Below are 27,981 nucleotides of genomic sequence, written 5' to 3'. Positions count from 1 at the left end.
TCATCCTGAAGGAATTCAGCTCCATGGGCCAGGCATTTTTTCCCCCTCCTTTCTCTCTCTCCCTCCCTTTGGAGACTTTCTGCATTCTGCCTTTGATCTTCCCCCTGTGTTTGCCCAGTCGATCAACTCAGACAGGGTTAGAGGCTGAGGTCAGCGCCTTTTCCATTCCAAATACCCAGAAACATCAGTGAGAAGGGAGGGGATTCAGATTACAACCTTCCCGTCCTCCTCTTCCAACCCCCTGCCCCAGACGCGCACCAGCCCGGCCCTGCGCCACTGCCCGCTCACTCCCGCTGGGCGCGTGGCGGTGGTGCCTACCACAAGCCAAGGAGTGCTGTGCATGGTCGCACCCAGCTCACTACCAAGCTGGGTGCTCAGACCAGCAGGCTAGAGTGTGGGGTGCTCAGGATGCACTGACTCTTTCCAGCAGCACCTGGAGGAACGTGGTTGGGGTGGAGGGGCAGACGTGGATGAACTGTTCATGTCACCCACCAACCTGGAGGCACATGCCTGGGGACCTCTCTGAGGACAGCACTGCTCCACGATGGTGTTTCAAGCTCTCTGAGAGCTTCTGCCTGCCAAGCTCAGCAGCAGCAATGGATGGAGGTGCTGGGCATCATCTCTGCAGATACAGCATAAACTGGCTGTGCTAGCTCACGGAGGTTTGGACCTCATCTCCTTCTCCTCTTTGTCCCCCCACCTGCCTGTTCCCCCCCCCTTCCTTCCCCACCTCCGTCCTGCATGTTATTTGTTTTGTGAGCTACTCAAGGCTCTGCCAAGCAGGGAGCGGGGCAGCCAGTGCCACAGGGCAGCCAGATGCCTTTCACGAGTTTCAGCAGCCTGAGATTAAAGCAGCAACCAAGCAGGCTGCAGCTTGACAGTGGGGCAGCCCTGATGCTCATCGTGCTCTTCTTGCCTTTGCTGGCCGCCGTGGCGGGCGGGCTGAATCTGCAGCCGCTCAGGATGCGGCACCTGGGAGTGTGCCCCAACCAGCTCAACCCCAACCTGTGGGTGGACGCACAGAGCACCTGCGAGCGGGAGTGCCATGCRGACCAGGTGAGTGGGGCGCTGCGGGTGTCACCGACAGTGAGGCAAACRAGGAGCTGAGGTTTGCAGAGGACCAAGGCTTGTCGGCTCTGCAAGTGAGCTTGAGCACGCGGCGCGCGGGGTGACCCCCCCCCCCCCCCCCCCCCCCCCCCCCCGCATACACACACTTAACTCTAGCACATCCCAGGGTAGTTCTGCAGGACCTGGTGCTCAGCTCCCCATGCCCCCCCACCATGCCTCAAGATGGGGCTGGTGGCTGGTAGGGGGGGCGGTGGATCTAATCCCACAGGCAACTTCACTGCTGTGACTTTTCGCCTTTGCCTGTGCCCTGGGGCTGCTAACAATCCCTGCAGCAGGCAAAGAAATAATTTCCTCCCTCACCCCCGGTCATCTAACCACTGCCTGGAGAACAAAGCCCAGGCAAAGGCTTCCTATGGCCAGGACACCCCATCTGTGCAGCTCCACCCCCCCCCCAGGGCGCTCCCAGCAGACAGGTCCTCCCCAAGGGGAAGGAGTGTGTTGGGACAGAAACCTCCTCAATCACAGCAGTAGTTTCTACCCTCGGACAGCCCCCTCCATCTGTCCCCATAGGTAGGAGCCCACTGCCTATGGGGACAGTGGAACTGGCACAGAACCACCACATGGGCCAGGCTGGCCATCTGCAGAGAGCCCAAGCTCTGGGCCACCCACAGCCCACAGGCAAGGAAGAGGGTCACCTCTCTGCCCCGACAGCTCTCACTAAAGCTGGAAAGTTACTCCTTGGCCACTCATCTTTGCACCAAGCTCTGCTTCCCCCCAGGCAGTGGAAAGCATGCTGACTCGCTGAGCCAAGCCTGCCTTGAAGGTCAGCCCACCAGTGGTGAAGCAGTGGACAGTGCTGCTTTTCCACCCAGCACTGCCACACTCACTGGAATGATATTTCCCCCCCCTCCCAAGTCCTTCCCTAAAGTATTCATGGTTCCAGCAGTCTGGCCTCAGCTGTGCTTGCACTGAACCTAGGGTAATCTAAAACGCCATCTCCAGCAGAAGACTGGGACATCTTTGCGCCAGGCTCTCGCAATTCACTCATAACCAGCCTCAAGGTGTGATGCTCAGTAAAGGATTGTGTTCAATCCCCAAACCTGGCCAAGCTCAAAATAGGGCTAGCACAGCCTCTCTTGGGAGGTCCAACCCTTACGTACAGCTAAGTGAGGCCAGGGACTGTGCAGGGAGAGGGGAGGAGGCAGAAAAAGAGAACGCTTTTCCCTCTCATACACTGTGAGGTACCTAGGAAATACAAAAAGCTGGCAGTCTCCAAAGCTTCATGCAGCTTCTGCCTAAATGGCAAGCTCTTAACTCGGGGCAAAACTCAGACACTGCATCCTCCTTGCAGTGTGTGGGTCCTAAAGCTGTAGCAAAGCATAGCTGTGAGCTGTGCTTCCAGGATCCATTCCTGATGCAGCTGTGTTCTGGTAAAGGGTGGAAGCAGTTGCTAATGGTTGTGGTACAGCAGCTGTAACCCTGCTATCATGTGTCCCCTTCTCCCTGCCCCAGGATTGCGAGGGGTTTGAGAAGTGCTGCACCAACGTCTGTGGGCTGCGGAGCTGTGTGGCAGCTCGCTTTGCTGATGGAAGTCTCTCCCCCCTGGAGCTAGCTCAAGAAGCCTCATGTGAGAGCTTTGTGTGTACCCAGCAGGGCTCAGACTGTGACATCTGGGATGGGCAGCCCATCTGCAAGTGCAAAGACCGGTGTGAGAAGGAGCCCAATTTCACCTGTGCCTCAGACGGTCTCACCTACTACAACAAATGCTATATGGATGCCGAGGCCTGCATCCGGGGAATCAGCCTYACGATGGTGCCATGCAAGTACATTTTCACCTGGCCCAATACCAGCCCTGTTCCCCAGGAGACCACAGCTCGCCCCACACCCGGGGCTGGCCCCGAGGTGCCCATTCCCCCTGCCCTCTACAACAACCCCTTTCACCAGTCTGTCTACATGGGCGGCACAGTCAGCTTCCACTGCGAYGTCAGTGGGCGGCCCCGGCCTGACATCACATGGGAGAAGCAGAGCGACCACGAGGAGAACTTCATCATGAGGCCAGATCAAATGTATGGAAATGTGGTAATCACCAACATTGGGCAGCTGGTCATCTACAACGCCCAGTACGAGGACTCTGGCATCTACACCTGCACTGCAAGGAATTCTGCTGGGCTTCTCCGGGCTGATTTCCCTCTCTCCGTCATTAAACGGGAGTCCAGCAGTGGGGAGCCAAGGTYGGGCAACACCCAGCCCTTCCCCAACACTGAGTGCCTCAAGGAGCCCGACAGGCGGGACTGCGAAGCCCACGAGGTACGCTGGCATTTTGATGCGAAGAAAGGCTCATGCCTCACCTTCCACTATGGTGGCTGCGGGGCCAACCTGAACCACTTCGAGACGTATGAGGAATGCCGGTCRGCCTGTGTGAGCAATGCCGTTCACACCTGCCTCCTGCCCATGGTGCAAGGCCCCTGTAAGAACTGGGAGGCCCGCTGGGCCTACAACCATCTCATGAAGCAGTGCCACTCCTTTGTCTATGGTGGTTGTGAAGGCAACAACAACAACTTTGACAGCAAGGAGACCTGTGAGGATGTCTGCCCCTTCCCTAAGAACCTGCAGTGCAAGACCTGCCGCCTGAAGAACAAGATGGTGCTGAGTTTGTGCCGTAGTGACTTTGCTATCGTAGGACGGCTCATGGAAATCATTGAGGACCAGGACTCTGGCATCGCCCGCTTTGCCCTCGAAGATGTCCTCAAGGACGAGAAGATGGGCCTCAAGTTCTTCAACATCAAGTACCTGGAAGTGACCTTGACTGACATGGACTGGAACTGCCCTTGCCCCAACATGACCACAGATGATGGCCCACTCATCATCATGGGTGAGGTGCATGATGGTATGGCCATGCTGGACCCCAGCAGCTATGTCCGAGCAGCCAATGACAAACGTGTGAAAAAAATCTACGAGTTGATTGAGAAGAAAACCTGTGATCTCCTGAACAGGTTCCAGGACTAGGGGAGGGCAGGGGGCAGCAGGGTCACCCCAGGCAGCCTCTCTGGCCAGCCACATGCAGTGCCACAGACTGACCTCAAGAGGGGGGCGCAGTCTGGCAGATCCCACAGACCAGTGTTTTTATTYAGTAATTATTATCATTTTGTAATTCCCCCTCCTGTACTGAGCTCTGGTCCAGCCTTATCTTCCTTGTAATTTATCTGTCTGTGTGCCCCCTCTGTGTACCCTTCCAGACCAGACACTATCAATAAAAGACTGGGTTAGGTTGTAGAAGGGTGGGAGGTCTTCCAGCCCTCCCAACCTTCTCACAGCACCAAAGCCTCCAAGCCCAGTATAATATAACCTAGGCTCTCCTGGAGCAAGCTTTCCACTTCCCTTCAATGTTGTAACATTACACRAGACGTAATGCACTGGGTGTGAGGACTTGGGACAAGAGTGCTCAAGAGCCCCCGAAGCTTCAGTGCTGGCAAAATGGGAGATGGAGGAAAGTGCCCTTCTAGTAATTGGCTCCAGGTGGAAGGGGGCAATTTGCAGCAGCCAGGCCTGGAGAAACTGGTCTGCAGCTAGACCTCAAGCCAGAGTCTGGCAAACTTCCACAGTGTTAGAAACAGGATGAAATTCCCTACGCCTCTGGTGAAGTGCTTTCCCAGATACATGTGGCTTCTCTCTTTTGCATAGAGAGGGAAACTGAGGCACCAAAACAAAGGTTGCCCTAGCACCAGACTGTGCGCTGTTCCTTAGGCTCAATTGCCCATGTTAAGAGGCCTCCATGGCAGCAGTGGTGGCTTTTGTGGCCCATAAAAGGGCACACTTTCCTTGCAAAGGGGATGCAAAAGCAAATCTGTAGCTGGAGATGGAAGCAGGGAATGGCACAGGCTGAAGTGAACAAACCTGTTTCTCCAGGARAGATAGGGCAGGAGGAGTCCTATTCCCCTTCTCTTCATCTCTCCCTCCAACTCCCCCACCCCGGGACCATGGTTCGCAGGAGGGAACACTCAGAGACAGGGACAGAGAGGGGGCCTCAAGTCCACCAGCCCTCCATCAGCCCCATACACACCTAAGGCCCCTGAGAGAAGCCCCATCTTGTCTGCAAGCTGTTTGGCTGAACTCTTAACCCCTGCCAGAGCTGGTCTCCGCCACTCTGCAGGGAGGAACAGAAGATGGACYCTGAGAATACCAGCCAGGTCCAGCCTGGTGCCAGGGTGACTGTGGCACTGTCCCTTTGCTGCTACTGTCCAGCTCCTGGCTGCCAGTAAAGCCTCAGYCTGGCACCAGAAGAATGGGGTGTGGGTGGTTTGAACCATCAAGAAAGCATCAAAGATGGGGATGCAGGAACAGCCTTGCTGGGAAGGGTGGCCCAGAGATACGAAAGCTCCCACTCAGAGACCATGAGATGCTGCAGTCACAGAGAAGCAGAAGGCAGAGGGACGGCAGGTTACATCTTGCGGAAAATAAGACACTTGTTGTTCGCAGGCATGTCCACCTGGAAGCACAAAGCTCAGGGTCAGATCGAGGGGGACCACACAAAGAGAAATACTGCCCCCTGCCCCACAGAGCCCAGGGGCACTTACCATCCTCTCCAGACACATCCCATTGGCTTCAGCCAGCTGCTGCAACACATCTGTGTCCCGAAGGCCCCAGGCTGGATTCCTGCCAAGAAGAGAACCATRTGTCAGACAGACAGACATGACATCTTGCCAGGGAGCAGACCTCGCCTCCAGGCTCTCTCCAAAACAGTGCCCTCTCCCAGGGGACTGGATGCCCCCTAGATGTTGGGGAGCTGTTTCCAGCCTCTGGTTTAGGCCTTTTCTTGGGAGAACATGCTTGGTTGCTATCTGAGGCTGAGCATCAGGGGCAAGGGGCAGGGTGCTCCCTGTCCCTACGACTGCRCGCGGTGCTCAGCATTGGCAAGATGGGCCAGGCAATGCCCGCTGCACGCCCCAGGGCAGATCATTTGGGCCCACAACCCCCCAACTCRGACCTTGCTCCCCTCTCCTACCTCTGCCTCAGACTGCAATCAAAGTCCACGTTGCTCTGAGGGCTGATTTGCCCACCAATGGCATATGGCTGAGGAGAAACAAAGCCAGAGCTGTAGGCTGAAACAACAGCTCCCTGCCCTCCCACCCCCAACACCCCCTACCCCAGCACAAGCCACGCCCAGCGCTGCCCTCCCTTCTCTGCCACAGGAGCAGAAGCAGTGCCARGTTCCAACATCCCTAGACTGGCTCCTTCTCCCAGCAGAGTGCAGCCAGCAATAGGTGCAGAGTGCTAGTAAGAGGGCTCCACTGAGCAGTGCCAAGCCACCAGCAGGACCAGCACTTACCCCATAGGTGAACAGCACACCTCCAGGCTTCAGCAACACTCCCGCTCCCTTGAACAGGCCCTAGGGAAAGAGAGAGGCAGAAACATCCTACCAGGCCCCCCTCTCCTCAGCCCCGGGTAATGCAGACCAGGGGACAGGAACTTCTCAAGAAATTAAGCAGAGGATGAAAGCGGATCTATCTCTGCAATAGATTCTGAGAATATCAGCCAAGTCCAGCCTCGTCCCAAGGTAATATAGCACTGGGGCATCTCCCTCCTTCCCTGGCCCTGACCAGTTCTCAGCTCTGGACTGTAATTCTCCTCTCCCCAGATGGAGTCACAGCTGGTGGGGAACCAGCCCAAGGGCTAACCATCCACCATGGCCCATGGATTTGCACAGGTTTGAGGTAAGGCCTGAGGCAGGGAGCCAAGACCACAGACAGATTATACCAGTCTTCCTGCCTCAGTTTCTTTTGTCAGCCCAGCCAGGACAGATGTGTTCCAATGAGGACAGAGACTCTTTGGACATGGGATATGGTGGGATCTGATTTTGAGCTGACCCAGAACACTGCAGTCATTGCCCTGAGCCTTAACAAACATGCATGGGGAAGTACCAGAGTCCCTCCAGTCAGGCTGGTTTGAAACCTGCTCCGGGAGGGCCTCCAAGCTCCAAGGGGCAGCTGGGCACATACCACGAGCCTGGTGGCACAGCAGCTGGGGGCCAGCAAGGCAGCGAGACATTGGGCAGCCCCAGGGCTCTGCTTACCTCCGTGCACCGCAGCTCTGAGATGTGCATCATGTTGATGTTGATGACGAGGTCCAGTGTGCCAGGCTGGGTGCCACCCCATGTCTCCCAGCTCTGCGAGGCATCCAGGTAGATGGGTGGCAGCATGTTGTGCACCTGCATGGCTTCTCTGTAGGCAGCGATGCTGCAGGCAGAACCCAAGCATAAGCCCAACAGTGCAGTGCTGACACCCCAACGCATGGAAACCCGAAACCTGCCAGCCAGCAGCTTCTCCCACATGGCACCTCAGATGTCTAATAACAAGGTTGAGCTTGCAACACAGCTGCTTGTGGTGGCATTAGCTTGGGTCTCCACATAACACATTTCATATAACCATCTTTGGACACTCATATCTCTGAGATCTTTGCCTTTCAACAGGCCATACAATTCAGGGATTACTGAGGGGGAGACTAACTGGGCAGTCAAATAAGCCTTGCATTCAAAGTCAAAAGCAGAGAGCTGTTTTGGAAACACAGAGTTCCCCACCTTGCCTCAGTTTGAAGCAGCACCTGGCACTCTCTGGCCATCTTGTTCAGCACCAAGCACAACAGGGCTCCCACACACAGAGCCCACGAGGTTTGACTTTCCAAAGCCTCAGAGAAAAGCTCCTTTTCCAAAATGTATTAAGAAACAGAAGCAACTCAGCACTTGGCATACAGCAGGTAAGCATTACTTGTCTTCCAGGACACACAATACACACTCACTGAAAACAGTTTCTGCTAGAAGCCCAAATTAAAGACCAGCCCAGAGACTGGTCCCAGATTGTGGGATGGCCTCCCTCCACTCCAGCATCCTCTGGCTCTATGCCCAAAAGCAACACATACCCTGGGTCCTGGCTCTGAAAGTCAGTCCTAAACACAGAGACATGGCCAGGGATGGGTCTTCAGCTTGCTAGGTTCAGTCASCTTTACTCTGTGGGAGTTTGATGAGACCCCTTTAAAAGGGAAATAAGTCCTGAATGCTGCTGCTAGRGACAGGATATAAGCTCAGTCCTGGCTGAGACACTGATATTCAATGAACTGAGAGAGCTCAAGACCTAAAAATCCCAGTTTAATCACTGCACTTCAAGGAGGAGGACAGTGCACAGGGGCAAAGCTGGGTCTGAGGGATGTTTAGCTGTGCTCTCTTCCCAGCTAGCTGCCTGTGTTTCTGCCAAACGCCCACAAATCCCAGCTGCAGGGGGGGTCAGTCCGTACATCTGCAAATCCCACAAACCGATTTCCTGCTYGCAGCCCAGCGAGGCAGCAGCACACCACAAACTGAGAGACGGAGGCCGTGCGGAGCCCTTCTTTGTGTTCTGCTACGATGCAGCACGCACATCTCTGGGCATTCCAGCACAGGCTGGGAAATGCCAAATTCCGCTGCAGCGGCTGGATACCGGGGGCAAGGGGAAGGGCGGACATGCTGCAGAAGTGCTCAGTGACAGCCACAGCGGAGAGATCTCCCACGGCAGCTGCCCAAGCCAGGGAATGGGCAACTTGTAACTCCGCTTGTGACAGGTCCTGCATTTCAATTGGGCACTTGGAGGGCCTGGGTGAGCATTTCCAACAGCCCTAGGATGCTTTGCAACAAACAGTCGCCGGGCTTGGGCTGGCTTTGAAGCTGACACCTGTCCCCAGCACAAGCACAAGGGCAGTCCTGGCTGAGGGCTCCCAAGCAGATCTGCCAAGATGCTGCCACAGGAAGCATTTGCAAAGACAGTTTCTTTCCTGGGCTCTGCAAAAGCTCTCCTGCAGAGAAAGAAACCAACCCGTGGCAACGGTGGGATTTACCGTTGGATTTATGTTCCCAAAGTGGCTAAAAAGTGAAGCAGGGAGAGAACCACAGCCCCCGAACGCCACTGCTCCCAGGTCCGAGCCTGTGTTGCAGCCCAAGAGATTATTTTTAAACGGGGAAGTTTATTTTGAAACAGAGAAGCCAGGTGAGCTCTGCTGAGGTTACGGGGCAGCCTGGAAAGAGGCGAAGCCAGGAAGGGCGGCCGGGAGGAGCTGCGCTCCCGCAGCCGCTTACCTCTGCAGGGCCTGCGGGTCCACGTCGGAGGGCTGCCAGAGGGCGTGAGGCAGGGCGCGGGCGCAGTGCGCGGCGTGCAGGCCCGAGCCGGCGGCCACCTCCAGCACCCGCACGGCGCCGGGCGCCGCGTAATYCCGCAGCACCGCCAGGATCGGGTCCTTGTTGCGCTCCGCCGCCGCCGCTCGCAGCATAGCGCCGCCACCGCCCTCCTCGCCTCTGCCCTGCCCCGCCCCGCGCGCGGTACGCCGGGAGCTGTAGTCCCACTCGCCCGACTACAACTCCCAGCGTGCCCCAGGGCAAAGCCGGCCTCCCGCGGCCCGTCCGTTCCGCGGGCGCCGCGCGTGGATCCGCTCCGGCGCCGCGGCTGCGGGAGCAGAAGCGGCCACGTCTGCCCCGTGTCCCGCTGCCCGGCAATAGCGGCCGCCCCTGCTCGGGGGCAAGGCAACGGCTCAAATTAAAAAGTAATAATAATTAAAAAAAAAAAAAAAGTCATGCGCCGCCCGGGAATCGAACCCGGGTCGCAAGAATGGGAATCTTGCATGATACCACTACACCAGCGGCGCTGCTAGTAGCTGTTTTCCTGCCGCCGCTTAAGAATGTGGCAACCCTCGGGTAGGCTGCAGTGTGGGGAAGCTGTGGCACCTGGCTGGCGGCTGTGGCCAAGGCCTGAGGGCCCGAGGAGGCAGCAGGGCCTGTCCCCTCCTCCCGTGGCCCCGTGATGCCGCGGGTGCCCGGCAGGCGAGGGCAGATCCCCCAGGCCCGTGGCACTGGGGCTGGCGCGCCCACGCCACGGCAGGGCCTGGGGCTGAGGGAGCCGCTTGGGCCCTTTGGCCCACCCAGGGCCACCAGGCCGAGCTGGGGCAGCCCCCCACAGCCACGGCCCTCGCCCGGCCTGCGGCTGGCAGGGCCAGCTGGGAGCTCTGGCCCCCAGCGTTGGCCGGGCATTGAGTTCCAGCAGCCGGTGGCCACCCAGCGCAGACAGAGGCCTCCTACGGACCACTGAGCCGGGCAGCACTTGGCGTCGGCAGCGCTGCAACAGCGGCCGCCCGCTCGCAAGCTCAGCCCTCTGAATCGCGTTTGCTGGGAGTAGAAAGAAAGTTGAGCTCCACCAGCGCTGCTGACTGCTGCCCAGCAACTCGCCTGCGATGCACAGGGCAGGCCTAGCCCCCGAAGGATTTCCCACCGTGCAACCACACGATCAGTTTACCTTCCTCTCTGATGGGCCGCAACAAAATTGCTGGAATATAATCTGGGCCCAGGCTTTGGAAAACCGGCTGAAGGATTGGGAAGCCCCAGCAAGTGGCCAAAGCAGCAAGATGGGGCTAATTCCTCAGCAAATACCACTCAGCTCTGGCGAGACACAGCTAATCCCCCAGGGATGCTCCTTGTATGTGTGCCGTGGTGCTGCAGTGTGAACCTTGGAACCCCTTTTGCAAGGACTCCTAATAACAACGGAGGTTTGCTGCATTCCAGCTCCAAGCCCAAGAGGCTGGTGGGGTTTTTAAGCACATTAACATACACCAGACAAGGGCTTGATCCTATAGGACAGGGGTCAATCATGTGAGGACTGACAGCTCCTCACTGCACCCCTGCAGGCAGAGCGTGGTTGCCCAGCATGCCACAGCATCAGACATTGCTCCCCACGCGGCAACCACCGTCCGCTTTGGAGGACACCCTTCTGGAAGCAGCTCTGGAGCAGGATTGGGCTGAGGAGCATGGACAGGGCAACGGGGTCCTGGCCACACTGCTCAAAACCCTCCTGGTGTGGCAATGCCGCACCTTCAAAGCAGTCTGGCTGGTGAAGCAGAAATTCCCAAGGTCACCTTGAGCCTGGGCGATTCCTGACCAAAGGGCAGTGAGTAAGCACCTCCCCAACACCGGGACCCTGCCGAGAGGAAGCCAAATCATGCCCTGGCCTGAGAAATGCCAGCTGCCACGTGAAGGTTTGGGCTCTGTGACTTGTACAATGGAAGAGCAGAAGAGATGAGTCCCAGCAGTCCTCCCTAGCCGTCAGAGCCACAGCCCCAGACAGATCTGCTGCAGATTTTTTGTTCAACTGCAGACAAATCGCTTGCCCTTTCTGTGTCTTTGTCCCTTCTCCACGAACAAGAGAGGAAAAGATGAATGTTGAACCTGCCTCCTAAAAATGAGTGGGGAGTGAGGAAGCGCCCTTTCACTTTGTGGCYCATTTCTTCACATTTGCTGTGCTGGAGTGTATCGTTCTCACTCCAGCAAAAGCCAGGGCTGCATCTGCCCAAGGCCAGCTGCTCTCACACACCGAAAAGGCCTGCACAGGAAGCAGCACAGTCCTGCTTGGGCTGTTTCAGTCTACGTGGCAGAGGGTGGGCCCCATGTTCATGATGCCAGCTCCAGACACTGCCGTGGCCCTCTCCATACCTGTGCTGGGAGAAGGTCCCCACGGAGGGGCAGAAGCAGCAAATAGCCCCTCTAGCAGAAACAGGGAACAGCCTTGAACCTCACAGTGGCTGGGCTCTATCAGCCCAAATCCTCCTGATCCTTCCTCTGACCACAGCCAGACTGACCAAAAAAAAAAAAAAAAAAAAAAAAAATCCAAGGTAGAAAACTTACAGGCTAACCCTCCCAAGGAGCACATTTTCCTTCCAACCTCCCTCTCACTTCTCTTTTTTCTGAAGCTCAAAAGCCTAAAACCCAACTGCCTTTATACACATTTTATCTATGGCGCACAAGGGATCTCCTGCTGAGGTCGCAGCTTCAGCCCTTTGGGGGAAGACATCCAGGCAGCAGAGCAAGCCCTTGGATCTCAGGGGACTCTGAAGGGATTCACGAGTTGAGAGCATAAGAGCTGCTCTTCCTTTCCTTGCCTAGGTTGGGAGGGGGGCAGGATCAGGAAGCCTTCCTGCTTCCCCAAGCCCTCGGCCTTGCCTCCCCCCACCCCGCAGCAGGTTTCATCAGGAGACCTCAGCACACCTTCCCGGGTCCAAAGAGCACCACCAGTGACTACACGGAGGCAGTGGCCCCCAGAGGAAAGCAACCAGTCCATCTTCCTGCTTTGCCCGTCTCTGAGCCATGGTGCTCAGGCCCCGCTCTTCATAAACTCTTCTCAAAGCCAACGTAGAGGTGCCTCAGCTCGCGCTGAATTACACCAAGGAAGCAACAAACAATACCTGCCCATAGTTTCGGCTGATGCAGAAGAATCCCGTACTGCTGTCACCCCCCCACCCCCGGCGATACGACGTTTAAGTTGGTGAGAGGGTGGCAGGGTTTTTTGACGCTAGTTCCGCAGGATAAGATGCGCACACTGTGGTGCTTGTGGGAGCATAGACCTCTTTGGCAGCAGTCATGGCATGTCCCATGTGTGATTCGTATTCCTCCTGCCTGTCTCCTGCATGTCCCATGCGTGCCTCCTGCATGCTCTGTGTCCCACATGGATCCCCTACATCCCAAGCATATCTCGTGCATGTTCCATGGGTGCCTTCTGCCTGCCCCATGCATGAGTCCTCTGCCCCACATTGCCTCCATGTCCTAGGTGTGCCTCTGGCCTCTCCTGCATCCCACGTATCTGTGTCTCCTACATGTTTCTTGTGTGTTTCCATGTCCCTGGGGAGTCCTTTGTGTCCCATGTGTCTTCTGTGTCCCATACATCTCCGATGGGACACCCTGTCCCCCAAACATCCATGGGTGCTATTCTGTGTCCCTGTGTCCTACGTGTCCATGTCCCCTACATGCCTATGTGTGCCTGTGTCCTGTCACCCTTGTCCCCATCCTCTAAACATGTCCTGTGTCTCCTGTGTCCTTATGTGTCCTACACGTCCATGTGTCCCTCTGTCCTCTACATTTTATACACGTCCCTGTTTCTCTGTATGTCCCCTGTGTGACCCTTGTGTCTTCCACATATCCCGTATGTGTCCCCTAGGCCTCCCGTGCCCCATGCGTGTGCGGGACACGTCCCCCACGTGACTCGCCCACCTCCGCGGAGGCCTTGCACTGGCGGCCCCGCATGTCCCGCCCCCCGCGTGGCCCCGGGCCCCCTGTGGCCTCTGGCCCTTTAAGGCCGGGGGGCGTGTCGCGCGCACGCGGCGCGTGCGGGCCCGGTCCGTTAAAGGGCCCCGGCGACGGCGCGCGGCGTTCGCACTCGTTTGGCAGCAGGCGGCAGCGGCTCCGCGGGGGTCCCGGTGCCGCCGCGGTTCCCCGGGCAGGGCCGGGGAAGGCAGGGCCGGGCGGGGGCTGCCTGCCTGCCTGCCTGCCTGCGGCGCATGATGTACACCATCACGCGGGGCCCCAGCAAGCTGGCCACGCAGCGGCGCACAGGTAGCGGGGCGCGGGGCGCGCGGCGGGGCGCGCCGCCGCCGCGGGCCGCCCGGCTCACGCGCGCCCGCTCGTCCCGCAGGTCCCACACAGCAGCAGGTGGAGAGCAAGCTGGGCGAGCTGCGGGGCCGGCACCAGCCCAGCCCCTGGCCCCTCTCGAGGTGAGCGCGGCGGCGGCGCCGCTCGCCTCGCCGTGCCCACGCGCGGCGCGGCGTGGCGGGGGCAGCGGCGCGGTGACCTTGGGGAAAGGTGAGCGGCGCTGCCCTTGCCGCATGGCTCCCGGGAGGAGGGGCTGGCGGGAGGTGGGCGGGCGAGCGAGCGGCCGGGCCCGGGCAGTCCCGCCGGCGGGGCGCAGCGGTGCGCGCTCGGCCGCGGCGGGGGCAGGGTGAGGCGGCTCCGCCGAAGGGCCCCCGCGCTGTGTCCCGGGGTCCGAGGTGGCACACGGGAGGCCGAGGCGCCCCGTCTCCCTGCACGCGTGCACACACACACACACACACACGCTGTCCCCGGGCTGAAGTGGCCCCCCCCGCCCCCTTCCTGGGGGGCTGAAGTGGGCCCCCTGCCCTGTCTTGAGTGGCTGAGGTGGCACTTAGGGGGCTGAGGTGGCTCTTCTGCACTGTCCTGGGGACTGATGTGGCACTTGGGGGCTTGAAGTGGGCCCCCTACCCTGTCTTGAGTGACTGAGGCAGCACTTGGGGGACTGAGGTGGGTTATCCTCCCTCCTATCCTGGGGGGGCTGAGGTGGCACCTGGGGGGCTGAGCTAGGGCCCCTTCACTGTTACAGGGGGCTGAGGTAGCCCCCTTGCACTGTTGCAGGGGCTGAGGTGGGCCCTGTGCCCTGCCTTGGGGGCTGAGGTGGGTCCCTGAAGTGGTGCTCTCCACCTCCTAGGGCCCACAGGCAGGTTGCTGGGTCCCTGAGGTGGGCCTGCCATCCCCGTGGCTGGGGGGGCCCACAGTGGGGCAGCCTCACGTGGGGAAGGGTCACGAGGAGGGGTTGAGCCCCTGGCGCTTGCCCCATGGGCAGGGAGCGCTGCTGATGGGGTATCCTGGCTGGTACACACGCGGTGAGCACCCCCGCACTCCGGGGAAGGAGCCCTGGCTGCGACTGGCGCCTGGACTTGGGTCGCAGTGAAGACAGCGGCTCTGCCAGCGCTGCTGCTGCCATGGGAGCTCTTTGCTTATTTAAGCCTCGTCCCTTTCCAAACCCGTGCTTCAGGAGTACCGCAGGGAAGAGCTGCACGCTGCCTGGCTGAAAAGCTCAGCAACAGGCTGTTGCAACACTCATTTCTTATGTCCTGTGCTCACTGACCTGCTGTAAGACTCTGCTTAGTTTATTGCATGATCAGATTACTCGAGCAATTGGAATGGTGTATTCCTTTTATGATCACTCTGCTGTTTGCTAGTATTAGTTCACTCGCAGAAAGCAATTACGTTGGTATAAAGGTTCTTTAGAAACTACCAGGATACCTTGCCTTAACGCCACTATCTGGTGTGGTGGTAGGTCTGAGACTGTTTTGATTTTTAGCTGTCAGTTGGTACCCGTTTGCTATGCCCCAAGCGCCATTCAGTATATTAGAAAGTGTAAAAACTGCAACCTAATCTGTTCCTTTGTTCACCTGTTTTATAGGAAGGGAGGGGGAAGGCATTATACTTTCATGCTAAATCATAGTATGTAGATCTTGGATTACTTGCTGCAGCCAGATGCTTTTTGCTTCTGGGTTTTCATGGCCTGTGTCACTGCTCTGTGGAAAGATGGATTTAGTGGTACCTTTCCCCTCAGTTATACCCCTTGGCCCAATTTCTCCTTCTGTTCATAATCCCACAGCATCACTGTGGCAATTACTTGCATTCCTTTGCTACTCAGGTAAGGTGGTGGGTTGATTGAAGTTGTGTGCAGGTCCTGTACAACCAAGGGAGATCAAGTTTTGCCACCAGAGGAACTGATGAAGCCCAGGTTACTGTGGATTTACCTTGGTGCTGTTTGTCCTGCAAGGGTTCTCTGGTGTACTACAGGCTCAGATTGTGTTCCTGTCTGTGGGGATATAATTTGCCTGGCCATCTCTCTCCTACCAACCTCCCTTTTCCCACAGAACCTGTGAGAACTCAGCCCTGGTGCCAAACTTGGCTAAAGTTGTGCAACTGATCCAAAAGTTCAGGGGGAGGGAATTGGACTGATTGCACAAACCTTGCTTCCCTAAACAAGGCCAAACACCCCACTCCTGGAACATGCCTGCACAGGGCTGTGATGCTGTTATGGGATGCAGAACTAGTGTATAAGTAGTTGTATACGCATGATCTGGCTGCAGGATGGCTTGGAGTTGCTCCTAATGACAACTGAAAGACCTGATCCTGTTGGCTGATTCTTCCTATTCTCTGCACTGATATGTCTGTAACCCTTCAGGAGTGGTGGCTGGAGCCCCACCAGCAGGTTTGACTATGTAGTTTACTTCTGTCCTATTGACAGCAATGGGGTGATATGTAAATAATCCTTTGGGTTTCTCCCAGCTTGTTCTGCTTCAGGCCTTCAAAATGTGCTGTGGGTTTGATACAGTCTCCTCTTAAGTACCCTTATCATGGAGTGCTGTCCTGCAGGCAGGCAATGTCTTTGATCAGGTTTGCAGGATCTTTATCAGTGATTTATCGCAACCCTCCATGGGGATGGGTGAAACTACTTCAGGGCATGTTCACCCAACTTTAGGGCTTTTGGTAATGGTGTTTTGCTATGATTCACTACCTTTCTCTGGAGCAGGTTAGCAGGCAGCGGGATTCCTTCACTGTGCAGCACTGCAAGACTTCCAACTTGTGCTGATCAGTGCTTGTGCATTTCAATTTCTGCTGTTCCTAATGACAAAGGGTTGACTTCTCACCATTTTGAAGTCTCTGTGCCTACTTCTCCCCACCACCACCACCCCCTTTCTTGCTGGAGATCCCTTAGAAGGACATGTCCAAGCAGGGGCTTACCATTGTGGCTGCTGCCTGTGTGTGGACCGTGAATTACTTAAAATTTCTCATGGACCATCATGGTGTTTGAAGGTTAATGCTTATCTTCTATCCATAATAAATAAAAGGAGTTTGGGGTTGACATTCTCTCAATTTTAGCAGAAATAACTGAAAATGTTGGACAGGAGTTGGAGTAGTGATTACTTCTCGTCTTAATGAGATTTTCTCAGTAGGCACGGAGTTGGAGAGCTGGTGGCAATCCACAGACCCTGACGGATCAGGCAGTTATCCATTCTGTTGGGGAAATCATGTGGCAGGGGAAAAAAATAACAACTTTCTCCCCATTCCCTTTCCCTTTAGGAAATGAATAAAACTCCTCATTTCTATCATTTTCTCTTGCCTGTCATCTTTCACAAATTAACTGGTGTGGCTGGTAAAACATTTACTGTCCTTAAGGCAAGTTGTTTATTTACCCTCCTGGCTGTAACACTGCCTACTGCAGGGAGTCCTGTTTCTCCAGGGCTTTGTGGCCCCCCAGGCAGTGCCTTATGCTGGGTACCTGGTGTGGTTTGCGTTGTGTCATTCTGCTGTAGAGCTGGCTCCAGCCAGAAGCCTGTGGCTTTGAGATGCATTCAAACAGGTTGACAAGTGAGTGCCTGAGAGGAGAGGCGCTTGCTGGGACCACACTGCCTGTTTGAAGTCCTGTCTGCTCTGCAAACTCTGATCTTGCTGCATTCTCAGAACCTGTTAGACTTTGGCCTGTCAGAAATGACTGTTTTGGAGGTGTGCTGTCCCAAAGCTAGGTGGAAAAGCTGAAATGCTGGGATTTTACACAGAGCAGAGCACCCTCCAAGTCTTCCATTTTGTGCCCAGTTTCAGTATGTGTGTTTCCAAAGGGGGGCTGGTGAAAGTGCCTTGGTCTCCAGAGGGGATTCCAGCTCCTAGGAAGCAGGCTTCCACAATTTGGTTCCAGTTCCCACAGTACTTCACCCCAGTTCCAGGGGTGCTTCGGGGCCACGCTGTCCAGTCTGCATGTGCTGGGCACCTTCAGGTGAATGGCAACAAGGAATAGAGCTGCCCCAGTAAATGCTGACATCATGTGGACTCAGAGGTTCAGCTGCTCAGTAGCCTGCACCAAAACATTTCCCTTTGCCCAATTCAAAACAATATTCCACTTCCATTTTCATGATGCTTCAGCAGTTATTCTCTAGCAATATGTATTTTTTTTTCCTCTTAGCAACTGTATTTTTGTGTAGGGGACAAAGAAGATAGATGAGCAGCCCTCTGCTTTAGGCCTAGCAGCTCTCCTTTCTTGCATCATGCTCTGCTCCCCTGTATAAACCCCAGTCCAGGCTGCTCTGCTTGGAAACACCTTTCCCTTAGGGCTTGAATCCTTTTTTTTTTTTTTGTCCTGCTCCTGTGTGTGGAAGCACCAGGGACAGAGTGGCCCTGGGCCCAGAGCTGTTGAGCAATTCTCCTCTCAGTGAGGAGGACAGGGCTGAACCAGGCTGGCTGGGTAAGAATATGTCCTTGCACCTTCAAGAAACATCTCCAGTAAAGCGTAGCCCTTCATTCTTGTACATCTCATTGACTTCACTCGTTCCAGTGATTGTAGTAGAGCGCTGTATCGTCTAGTAGTTAGACATAGGGCTCTGTGTATGACTGTGCATTAGTTGTTTAATACCATATGCCTTGGTTTCTCTAAGAACAGCCCCCTGAGCATGCTCGCTCACAGTTTGAGCTCTTGTGGTAAGATGCTTTGCAGAACTGTGGCTTTAAACAAGTCGAAGGAATGGTCAGCAGCTCCCAGGTTCATTGGTGTCTGCTGTAGCAGTATCACTTGCACAGCTGTTGTATTCTCCCTGGCTGTAAGCAAGTGTTTAATAGATTAGGGGGTGCATGTACATGTGTAAGTGTGAGGAAATGTGAGTTCAGCTATCTGCACAGAGGGGCAGACTAACAGTGTAAATGTGCCTCAGCACACTTCTCTGGACTACTTTTTTTTCCACCCTGTATCTCCAGCCTAACACACATGCTGTCACCCTGCATCAACACTTTTGCCTTTATCAGAGGGAGAGCTGAAACCTAAAAACTGAGTCTCCCAGCTCAGTTTAGTGCCTGCCTTGCCTCCTGCAGGGCCTGCCTGCTCCTGGGCACTGCCAGGAGCTTCTCTCCATCTCTCCCTCAGGCAGCAGGGCCAGCAGTTCACAGCATGTGCCCTAAGCATGGTGCTGAGGCATAGACCGGAACAGGTCCCTTCTGTGGCTTTTTCCCTGGGAGGTAGTCTTCAGTGTCTAATAAAGCCCTTCACCTCTGGAGATGCGGGAGGGGATACTGCTGATGCTTTCCATGAACATAACAGCAGTGGCCACTTCCTCTACAGGGAGTGAGCTGTTTGGTTGCAGTGCTCTGCTGGGGCTAGACTTGCTGCTTTGAGGGTTTACCCAGAAAGGTGTCTGCTGGCTGATGACTGCCGTGCCTCCTGGTTTCCCTTTTCCGCTGAGTCCTGTCTTGGGCAGCATGTGAGCACCCCAGGTAGGCAGGTCTCTGCGCTAGGTGTCTGTGTGTGTCCTGCTGCAAACCCACGAGACAGTGAATCTCTTGGAGCCCATGGCCAAACACAGAAAAAGGCAAGAGCAGCAGCTGGGATGGAGCCTGAGCCAGGTCGTACGTAGGTTGAACGCTTCATCTAGCAGGATGAGATTTTGAGAAACTGATGCATAGACTCATCCTAACCTTTCCAAGTGGAGGCTGGCTTAGCAGCCACACACCGAGCATTCTTGTGTGAGTGGGGCTGTAGGCAGACAGTGAGTTGGTAATTGCCTATCTGAACTTACAGATGTGCACAAGATGCATAGTGGAGCCATGAGTTCAGCCCATCTTGCTGGGCCCCGACCAGATCAGGCTCATATGAGGTTGCAGGCAGCTGTTCTCCAGAGGGAAAGTGAAGCATCAGGAGATGATCTGATTTGTACAAGGCTGTGCAGCAGATTACTTAGTGAACCACAGCATCTAGACAGCTTGTTTTCTTGCTCCAAATATGCTCTTCATATGGAGCCTGGTGGGAAAAGCTGCGCTTTTCCCTCCTTATTTCTCTACTTTCTTGTCTGTTTGCCTCAACAGTCCAGCTGTTCTCCAGAGGGAAAGTGAAGCATCAGGAGATGATCTGATTTGTACAAGGCTGTGCAGCAGATTACTTAGTGAACCACAGCATCTAGACAGCTTGTTTTCTTGCTCCAAATATGCTCTTCATATGGAGCCTGGTGGGAAAAGCTGCGCTTTTCCCTCCTTATTTCTCTACTTTCTTGTCTGTTTGCCTCAACAGTCCAGCCCAGAAACTCGTGTTCAACAGAGTGAACGGCAAAAGGCCACAAGCGCTGCCACAACATGTTTCAGCCCCTGAGGAGTGCTACACTTTGGCCCACGAGGAGAACGTCCGGTTCGTCTATGAAGGTGAGAACGTCTGCATGCAGGGCCGTCAGTGCAGACAGCTGCTTGCAGTCGTGTTCCAGGTGGGGGGCTGCATAGCACAGGGTCCCTTCCAGGTGAGTGCCGCATTGCGACTCCCTTCCCTCACTGCTGGCGGCTGTGCCTGCAGCCAGCATCGTCTCCGCGCTGCCTTGCCCAGGCTCTGCCTTGCGTCAGGGATCTCAGCGACTGGGGGATGGCACAGACAGGGAACCCCCAGCCTGTGTTCTTAGTCTCCCTTGCGTCTGCCCCAAGGAGGATTGAGAGGCTATTGCTCCTCTCCCATGCACAGCACAGCCCCAGGGCTGGGAAATTCCCGTACCCCAAACCAACCAGCGACTCTTCTAGAAGAGGAGAGCCAGCAGAGTTAAGCGGGCAGAACAAGCTGGCAGCGTCTCCCAGCGCTGCTCCATGCTTGGCTAGGAAGGGAGAGGCCAGGGCCAGCCTGGTGTGCTGCGCATGGTCTGAAACGAGGCGGTCTGAGCTACTGGACTCTGCCTGCCCCAGGGGCTTGCTCCTCTCATCTGCCGCACATTCTCCCTCTCCCAGCCTGGCAGCAGGTAGAGCAGCAGCTAGACGACAGCCAGAGAGGGGAGAACGTGTGCGGCCCTGTGCAATACGTAGAGAAAACCCCGAACCCCGGACTGAAAAGTAAGTGAAAAGCAGTCCCAGTGTGTGGTCTCTAGGGTGCATCAGGCCTTCAGGCTTAACAGTGGAATGAGTTTGTGTGGTCTCAACCCAGGCCACAGACAAAGCTGCTGAGCAGGGTTGTATTCTAGTGTGGGAAGGAGGAATGATAGGAACATTTACATGGGACCAAGCACATAGAGGTGTCATGATTGAGATGGAGGCCCTAGCTGAACTGGGTGGTGTGGAGGTGGGTGTGGTAGGAGAATGTTTGGGGGCCAGACCTGCATGAGGAGCCTACTGGAGGGTTTGGGATATGTCAATGCTTGTGGTGTCCTGCCAGTGCTGAGGCAGCTTGGGTAGTGCTGAGGTGGGAGCGGTTGGCACCTAGCATCATGATGTGGATGTCCCATCATGCTTTCTCAAAGGAGCCCCAACAAGCAGGATGTCTGATTTATGACTGATTTATGGCTCCTCTGGAAAAATATCATCTCCAGCAGCCAAGGTGGACTCAACGTTGTGCTGGAGAGAAGTCCCCTGCACCAGCTCCTGCCATGCTGGGTCCTGCTGTTGTGGACATGTGTCTCCTGTTCTGTGGGCTAAAAGGGACCGAGCCAGAGTGAAGTGGGGCGGGTGGACAATGTGCTGCTCCTCCAAAGGCAGCTGGAACAAGGTCTCTAGGCAGCTAAGGCTGCTCTGAGCAGGAATGTATGCACCTTGGAGAGCAGCCTCAGGGCTCCTTCAGCATCCAGTGCAGAGAAGGTCCACATAAGGCATGACTCAACCTTGTTGTTTGGGGGACAGGGTACAGGGATCAGGAAACCTCAGGGTGTCATTTTCCCAGGGACACTTTCCCATTTCCCTTCCACAAGGGTGGTCTGATGAGACCACACTTTGCTGTACTCCCTTCTCCAGCTGCTCTGCTATGCTGTTTTCTTTCTCTCCTTCCCCTCTCTTTCAGACTTTGTTCCCATCGACCTGGAGGAGTGGTGGGCACAGCAGTTTCTGGCCAAAATTGAAAACTGCTCATAAAAGAAAAAAAGTAACCCACAAAAGCTAAAAGTATCTGGTCAGAAACCAGAATCAGCAAGATCTAGAAACGTTTTTTTTTTAAAAAAAAAAAACAAAAATGAAAAAACAAAAATCAAGTGACCCACTCTCCCAGCCCACTGAGGACAGCGGGAATGGACCACAGCCATGCTCGGCTGAGCGCCTGCTGCTCCCTGCCTGCCTGTGCCCAGCATGGGGGCAGAGGAGCTGTGTGTGGCCCCAGCCAGGATTCCTTAAGTGCCAGTTTTCAGACAGTTGCAGCTCCTGCAGCCTATAGATGCCATGGACACGGCAGTGCCATGCTGGGTGGACAGAGGGAGGCGTGCAACCCTTCCCACCCTCACCCCATGGCCGCAGGAAGAGACTGGAGGTTCTCTGTAGCCAGGACCGTGAGACAATAAAGTGCTGAAACTGCCAGTGGAGAGGTGCTTGCTGGCCTGGGAGGAGTTGTTTGCAAGAAGGGGCCTGGCTGAGCTGCAGAGGCTCTGCTGAYAGGGGAGGGTGCTGAACTGTGGGAGAGGAGGGGTACATGTGCACATATATGTGTTGGTAGCTTTGGTGGTAGCCTCCTACCCAAGTGGCAAGCTCTTTAGCTTACGCCCTGCTTGGCTTGTATGGCCCAGTTCTTGGAAAGAAGGCCTTGGAGCATCTCCATGGCTTGTGCCATGGCTCACCTTGGTGCTGCACCCTTCTCTTGGGCAGGCTGCCTCATGTTTCATCTTCCCTGGCCCAGCTACTGGCTATTGCTGCCCCAGGGTGGGTGTTGAGAGGGGGCACTTGCAGGGCCTGTCTGCTCTGGTGCCATATGAGAACCTGGACTGGCTCTTCCCTCCACCTCCCATGGCAGCATCAGCCAGGAAGGGCAAGCCTGGCTGGAGAGAAGGTGGACAAGCTCATGGCTTTGGGCAAGGGTTTGGCCATGGTGGCTTCAGCAAGGTGCTGTGTGATCCACATATGTGTTTTCTGTGATATGCCAGCCCCAAGGATGAGCCTGCTTGGAAGCTACTGAAAACAGTGGCTTTGTCAGCTGCACCAGGGCAGAGGGAGCTGGATGAATGAGGGGTGTGGAAGCGGCCTATGTCCTGCTACCTTTTTTTTTTTTTTTTTTTTTTTTTTTTTTTTTTTTTTTTTAAAGAAAGAAAAAAAAAAGAAAGAAAACTCCAGGTGAGTTATGTGCTGCAAGAGAGGGGTAGCTGGAAGGGCTAAATCTGGCTTTGACTCCTTAAGAACCCTGAGCATCAGATAGCTGAGCTTTTGAGTTTGCTCTCTGTGCAAATGCTCCAGCTGCACAAGGGGCTGATGATGCCATGTCTGAACTAGGACAGAGGAGCAGGGCTGGGCACAAGCAGTGGCAGCCCCTCGACAGGCGGGGGAGCAGCCCTAGTGGTGCTCTGCAGCATGCACATAGGTAAAGTAGCAGGAAGAAGGGTGCCAGGCCCAGCTCTGCCCTGCTGCCGGGGTGCCTAGGTGACCCTCGAGGTTGCCACGGTGAAGGCCGTTCAAGGGCTCTGCCTGCTGCTGCGCAGAGCCCCAGCCACGCAGGCATCTTGCCTCCACTCTGGCCCCTTCCTGCAGCAGGGGCTCAGCATGGGGAAGGAAACTCATCCCCCCATGCTGTGAAAGGCCTGTGGGTATCCCCAAATCCCTCCCGCTGCCCCACATTCTGCTCCCAGCCCCACCAGTGAGTGCAGAGGCATCCAACACAGCAAATGGGCCCTAGCCCAGCTTGTTCTTCCCAGCCTAGACTTAGTCTGCTCAGCAACTTCCACCTTGGAGTTTGGGGGCATGCCCCTTCCCTCCCCTGGCCACCCACACAGGCCCCATGACCCAAGCCAAGCAGACTGGCCGGGCACACACCTGAGCAGAGCAAAACCCCCTTGGAGAAGGAAGCCTTATGGGATTGGTGGTGGTGGTGTTTCTTTTGGGGGGGGGGGGAGGAGGGGGCTGGAGCTACACTTTGAGTGCAAAGGAGGCCAGGAAATACCAATTGGAAAAAAAATATTTTATTCCTATGATGGCATAAATATTCCCACTGTAGCCATCTGCACCATGCCGGGGGAGACCAGGTGTGCCAGTCCACCCCAGGGCTCTCACGGTGCCTTTCCTGCCGTGCACAACCACCACCTGCCACATCTCACCATGCAAGAACATTTCCAAAAGCAAGACCCGTCAACCCTCCAACACAAAACCCAACCAAAAATCGCACAGGGCTAGCGCAGTGGAACACAGTGGAAATGAGCACGAGGGTGTTGTGGCTGCATTTGGCCCTGTGGGAAGAGGCAATAGCTCTGCTGCTGCGTGAAGCTGATGGCCCTGGAGTACCTCATGCTGCAGAGATGGTGGCTGCGCTGTGCCACAGAAGCAAGTAGTTGGCCTTGCCCTGACACTGCCCGCAGAGGGCCCAAGCCAGGAACTGCCTCTGAGCTCCTACCCAGGCATGGACAGCATGTGAGCTCTCCTACGTCTAAAGCCTGGTCTTAACTCTTGCTTCAAACGTTCCCTGGGCCTGGTACAACTTGGAACCGTTACTAACACAAGAGTAGCACAGCCTGTGGCTGCTTCCTCTGCAAGAGGACAGGGTTAGTGCAGCTCTGTGTAAACAAAGGCTGAAGAGAAGAGCTGCTTCTATAGTTCGATTGGGCCAGACCAATTGAAACCTTGCTCCAGAGGGGTGCGAGCTATGAGCAGACAACCTGAAGAGCTGCAGGTGCAGCCCCAGGCTCTACAGCTCACAGTGGTGGTGCTGCTCTCCAGGCCAGGACCCTGAATATGGATTTCATCCTTGCTGTTACTCCTCTAAGATTCTTTCTGCTTCAGCTGCAAAGATTACACTCCCTAAATGCAATCATTTGGCCCTTCACCTGGGGATCACCAGTACTCCAACAGGGCATGATGCTTTCCTGTACGTCATCTCAAGCCCTGCTGTGCTTTCTGCTGCTACCATACTCAGTGCAATGCTATTTTGTGGCACCATGAGATGACAGAGCCGACTTTTAGTAAGTCTACTTTGCAATTCTGTATTTTGCAATACCTTTCTAACTCCTACCACTCCCTTTCCTCCCCCCTCCATGTCATTCTCCTACACGCACTACTGATTTCATGCCATTGCCCCGTTTGAGGCAAGACACCAGAAGGCTCTGCCGTGTCTTGCCTTATCTCTCTGTGCAAATAAGTGTTACTGGAAGTCCTGGAACTCTCTCAGTGGATCCAGGCACCCATCAAACAGAAAGCACAAACTCAACTGCTTCGAGCTCCACCTTCCATGGCAGCGGCTGCCCCATGGCTGGGTAGGTGGCTCCACACACCCTGCAGAGCACAAGCACCTGGGGCCAGGCAGCTGCTGCTACTGCCCCTGCGCTCTGCCTGCAGAGGGGAACCAACTGCACCCACAGAGCCAGGGGAGGCTGTGGAGGCGAGAGGCGGAAGGGGCTCACACCTGGCAGACAGGTAAGGTGGCATTGGAGTATGTATGGTGGTCACTCCTTCCTGGTACCCGCTTTCCTCCCACTGCCTCCCTTCACCTAAACTGACATCCCTAACCGGCTGCAACAGAGCACAGGGTCATTGGAAAGAAGTCCTGCAGCCCAGGAAGCCCCTTAGCTGTGTAGTGCAAAGGGCAGCTGGTTCTGCTTTGTGCAGAGATGATCCCAGCAAGAACATCCTCACGCTCAACCCACGTGACAGATCAGAGGTGTTCCAGGGATTCGATTCACCAACTGGCTGCTTACTAATAAAAACACACTTAGTTAAGATCCAGGGAAATTCTTAGTAACACGATGCATGACGATTTTAAACATCAGTATTAGAGGAAAGGAAAAATGGAACAGGAAAGAATGATTCAGTTACATGAAGAAAACAAAAAGCCCAACCCAAAATATAACCCAACCCCTGACAATGCAATCACTAGAAGGGAATCAGTACCCTTCCACATAATATTAATTGATTTAGTATGTGCAATTGTGTGTATTACTATAGTGCAAATAGCTCTGCATTGATCACAGAGCAGTCAGCCAGATGGGACTGCCCACAAGTGAAATGGGGACTAGTTAAGAGACAGACAAGACCCAACACATACAAATAAAATAAACAAATAAAAAGCAACTCAACCCCAGGGGGAAATGCCAAAAAAATAAAACCCAATTGCTCCTGCTGCCTCTTGCTCTGCATGGACAGGGCCTGGGGCAGACCGACTGCCTAATACCCTTGGCACTGCATTCAGATCTAATGCCCTGGGTGGCAGCAGACTCCCTGACAGCAGGGCAAAGCCATGGCAGCAAATTCAGCTGCTCCCTGTTGCAGGAGCAGCTGGACACAGGGATAAGGAGAGGGACATGGGGAAGGTGGGCATACTCTGCCTGGAGCTCTCTTGCACATAATGGGAGAGCAGATAAGGACACACATGTAGCCAGAGCATCGCTGGGCCTTCAAACCCTTCAAAGAATGCAGGTCTGGAGTCCTGTAGCTGGAACAGTTGGGTAACGCAGTCCAGGGCCGTGCAGTTGTCTAAACCTTTTAATGAATGGATCAAGCCAAACAGTCCTCAGGCACCCTACTAAACCTCCACACCATCGCTGCCTTCAAACTGAGCTCCGGGGCCATGGTCCTCTTCCTCTCGTGCTCTATCAAAGGGCCAGGCTCCGGACATTTATCTATTAAACATCCTTCCTGCAAACCCAGCGCCAGCGACTGGCACTGCACAGCATGCCTTCCCTCGGACAGCGTGAGCTGCTGCCAGCCTCTACAGATGAGTATGCCTCCATCCACGGGCACGTTTTAATTCCCTTAGCTGGGCCCCCGCCAGCAGGAGGAATAGGAGCTCTTAGATTTCCCTCTTGACATGACATCAGGAATCTGGGTTGGCAGCGCATACTGGGTTCAGCACTGCTGATGGGAGTCAATTCAGCACAGGCTGCTCATTCTAAACTGTGCCTCGTAGATGCCTTTATGCCATGTGCCCAGAAAGCCAGGTCTCCTCCTCTCTGCTGACACTGCACAGAACCCATGGCACGGGCAGGCAAAATGCAAGCATAGCGGGTTGGAAAATGGAGCACAGCTCTTCTCCTGGACAGCAGGGTTTGTACCATGCCAGAGGTAAACCCTGCACACCCAGCCCCTGGAGTGATGCATACATCCCAGGGCAAAATCGGAGGAAAAAGCCTGGTGCCACCCCTGAAGCACACATCTGAACTCTGGGTCACACAGCCAGAAAAAGATGAATGTCCCGATGACTAGTGATTTTAGAGTACCTTCTGGCCCTTGCTGGGGTGAAGTCATCCCTTGCTCGCAGGCTATCACAGGAGCAGCACAAGCATCCCAAAGACATTCCCCAGGCAGCAGTGACTAATAGCCTCTGTGCAGAACAGCCTGTCTTGTCCTCTCTCCCCACGTGGTGGCTGACAGCGGCAGGCCTGGAGGAAGTCTCAGCAGAACTGAGCGAGACACAAGCAGGCAGGAGGGCACATCTTTTCTGTGAGGTTAAAGGGAGACAGAGCCTTTTCCCACCTTCTGCTGCTAATGGAATGGACGGAAGATTTGCCATAGGGGGAAAACCATGGCTGTTCCTTTGTATCTGTCTCTTCCATCTAGTCTGGAAGTGCTTCTAAGAGGGCAACCTCAATACATCCTAATTAACCCAGTGAACGTTTTAGATCTAAGCTATTTAACAGCATCCTGTTAAATCACAAGCAATCCACCTAACAGAATATAATTTGACATGCGTGTGAAGACCATAAAGCAGCATCCTGATGCACGAGTTTTGGGCACAGTGGGACGATGGGTATGTGGGAAACGTGCAGTATCAGGGCAACAGCCTACATTCCAACCATCCGCACCAGCAACAGGAACCTGACAGTGGCCCAGTCCTACTCTGCTGACAGGCACACCAAGATTTGAATATGGAGCAGAATCCACAATGCCCTTCTTCATCCACCTACTCTTTCTCACTGCTTTTTGGACATTTTTGCTGTAGATGGGAATGAATGTTGAAGAGTGAAAGTATCACATGCACACACAGGCACACACACACATACAATGTGCACGCCGCAGTGGGCATGCAACACACACGCTACTTGTGATTCCCACAGTGCAACAGCAGAAGGTATGACTCCATCCTGTCCCTCCCTGTGGTGAAAATTTTCTTACATTTATACATTATGTAAGACACACGCCAATATATAAATTACTGTCTCTATATATACTATGTATAGGCAGCAGGGCCAGTCCATGAAGAAGGGCACCAGTAGGTTCATTTCCCTCGGTCCTCTGTGTAGTGCTGGAAGCGAGTGAAGCTCATGAAGACTTGCTCCAGGGATATCTGGCTAACTGAATAGTCTTCTAAGTGATACTTCTCTTTGGCTTTCTCCAAGGCCCCAAAGACCTGCAAAGGATGGAACAGCAGGTCTAGTTATTGCAAGATACTCACTTCAACATAGGGAGAACTGCAG

At 55.0% G+C, this 27,981-nt stretch overlaps 4 protein-coding genes and 1 non-coding gene across 6 annotated transcripts in view; 2 read left to right on the top strand and 3 right to left on the bottom strand.

Annotated features, from left to right (window-relative positions):
* Positions 1-237: 237 nt before the first annotated feature.
* WFIKKN1 (WAP, follistatin/kazal, immunoglobulin, kunitz and netrin domain containing 1) lies at positions 238-4,389 on the top strand. Its single transcript, XM_085307024.1, has 2 exons — positions 238-1,056; positions 2,581-4,389. Exons 1-2 carry the CDS (start codon positions 817-819, stop codon positions 4,072-4,074), a joined length of 1,734 nt encoding a protein of 577 aa, XP_085163150.1. The 5' UTR covers positions 238-816; the 3' UTR covers positions 4,075-4,389.
* On the bottom strand, positions 4,174-9,382 carry METTL26 (methyltransferase like 26). Its single transcript, XM_085307026.1, has 6 exons — positions 9,167-9,382; positions 7,139-7,301; positions 6,395-6,454; positions 6,071-6,138; positions 5,643-5,721; positions 4,174-5,554 (listed from the first exon to the last, which is right to left on the bottom strand). The coding sequence occupies exons 1-6, from the start codon at positions 9,355-9,357 to the stop codon at positions 5,507-5,509; spliced, it is 609 nt and encodes a 202-aa protein (XP_085163152.1). The 5' UTR covers positions 9,358-9,382; the 3' UTR covers positions 4,174-5,506.
* Positions 9,383-9,658: 276 nt separating this feature from the next.
* TRNAG-CCC (transfer RNA glycine (anticodon CCC)) lies at positions 9,659-9,729 on the bottom strand. The gene has a single exon. It is a non-coding gene; the product is annotated as a tRNA-Gly (tRNA).
* Positions 9,730-13,232: 3,503 nt separating this feature from the next.
* MCRIP2 (MAPK regulated corepressor interacting protein 2) lies at positions 13,233-21,955 on the top strand. The gene is made up of 5 exons (XM_085307023.1): positions 13,233-13,456; positions 13,536-13,614; positions 19,719-19,846; positions 20,411-20,512; positions 21,450-21,955. Exons 1-5 carry the CDS (start codon positions 13,402-13,404, stop codon positions 21,518-21,520), a joined length of 435 nt encoding a protein of 144 aa, XP_085163149.1. The 5' UTR covers positions 13,233-13,401; the 3' UTR covers positions 21,521-21,955.
* A 1,570-nt stretch (positions 21,956-23,525) lies between these two features.
* ABCA3 (ATP binding cassette subfamily A member 3) overlaps positions 23,526-27,981 on the bottom strand; it is a 47,135-nt gene continuing 42,679 nt past the window's right edge. For both annotated transcript variants that reach the window (XM_085307021.1, XM_085307022.1), the window contains exon 31: positions 23,526-27,914. In XM_085307021.1, coding sequence (XP_085163147.1) covers positions 27,783-27,914 — 132 coding nt within the window. In that variant the 3' untranslated portion in view covers positions 23,526-27,782. The remainder of the gene's footprint in view (positions 27,915-27,981) is intronic.

The sequence above is a fragment of the Rhea americana genome, unplaced genomic scaffold (genome assembly GCF_003343005.1).
Source record: "Rhea americana isolate MKP2758 unplaced genomic scaffold, rheAme1 scaffold_250, whole genome shotgun sequence".
In the NCBI taxonomy this organism is placed as follows: domain Eukaryota; kingdom Metazoa; phylum Chordata; class Aves; order Rheiformes; family Rheidae; genus Rhea; species Rhea americana.
Note: the sequence above shows the minus strand (reverse complement) of the source record. Positions and strands in the feature narration are given on the sequence as shown.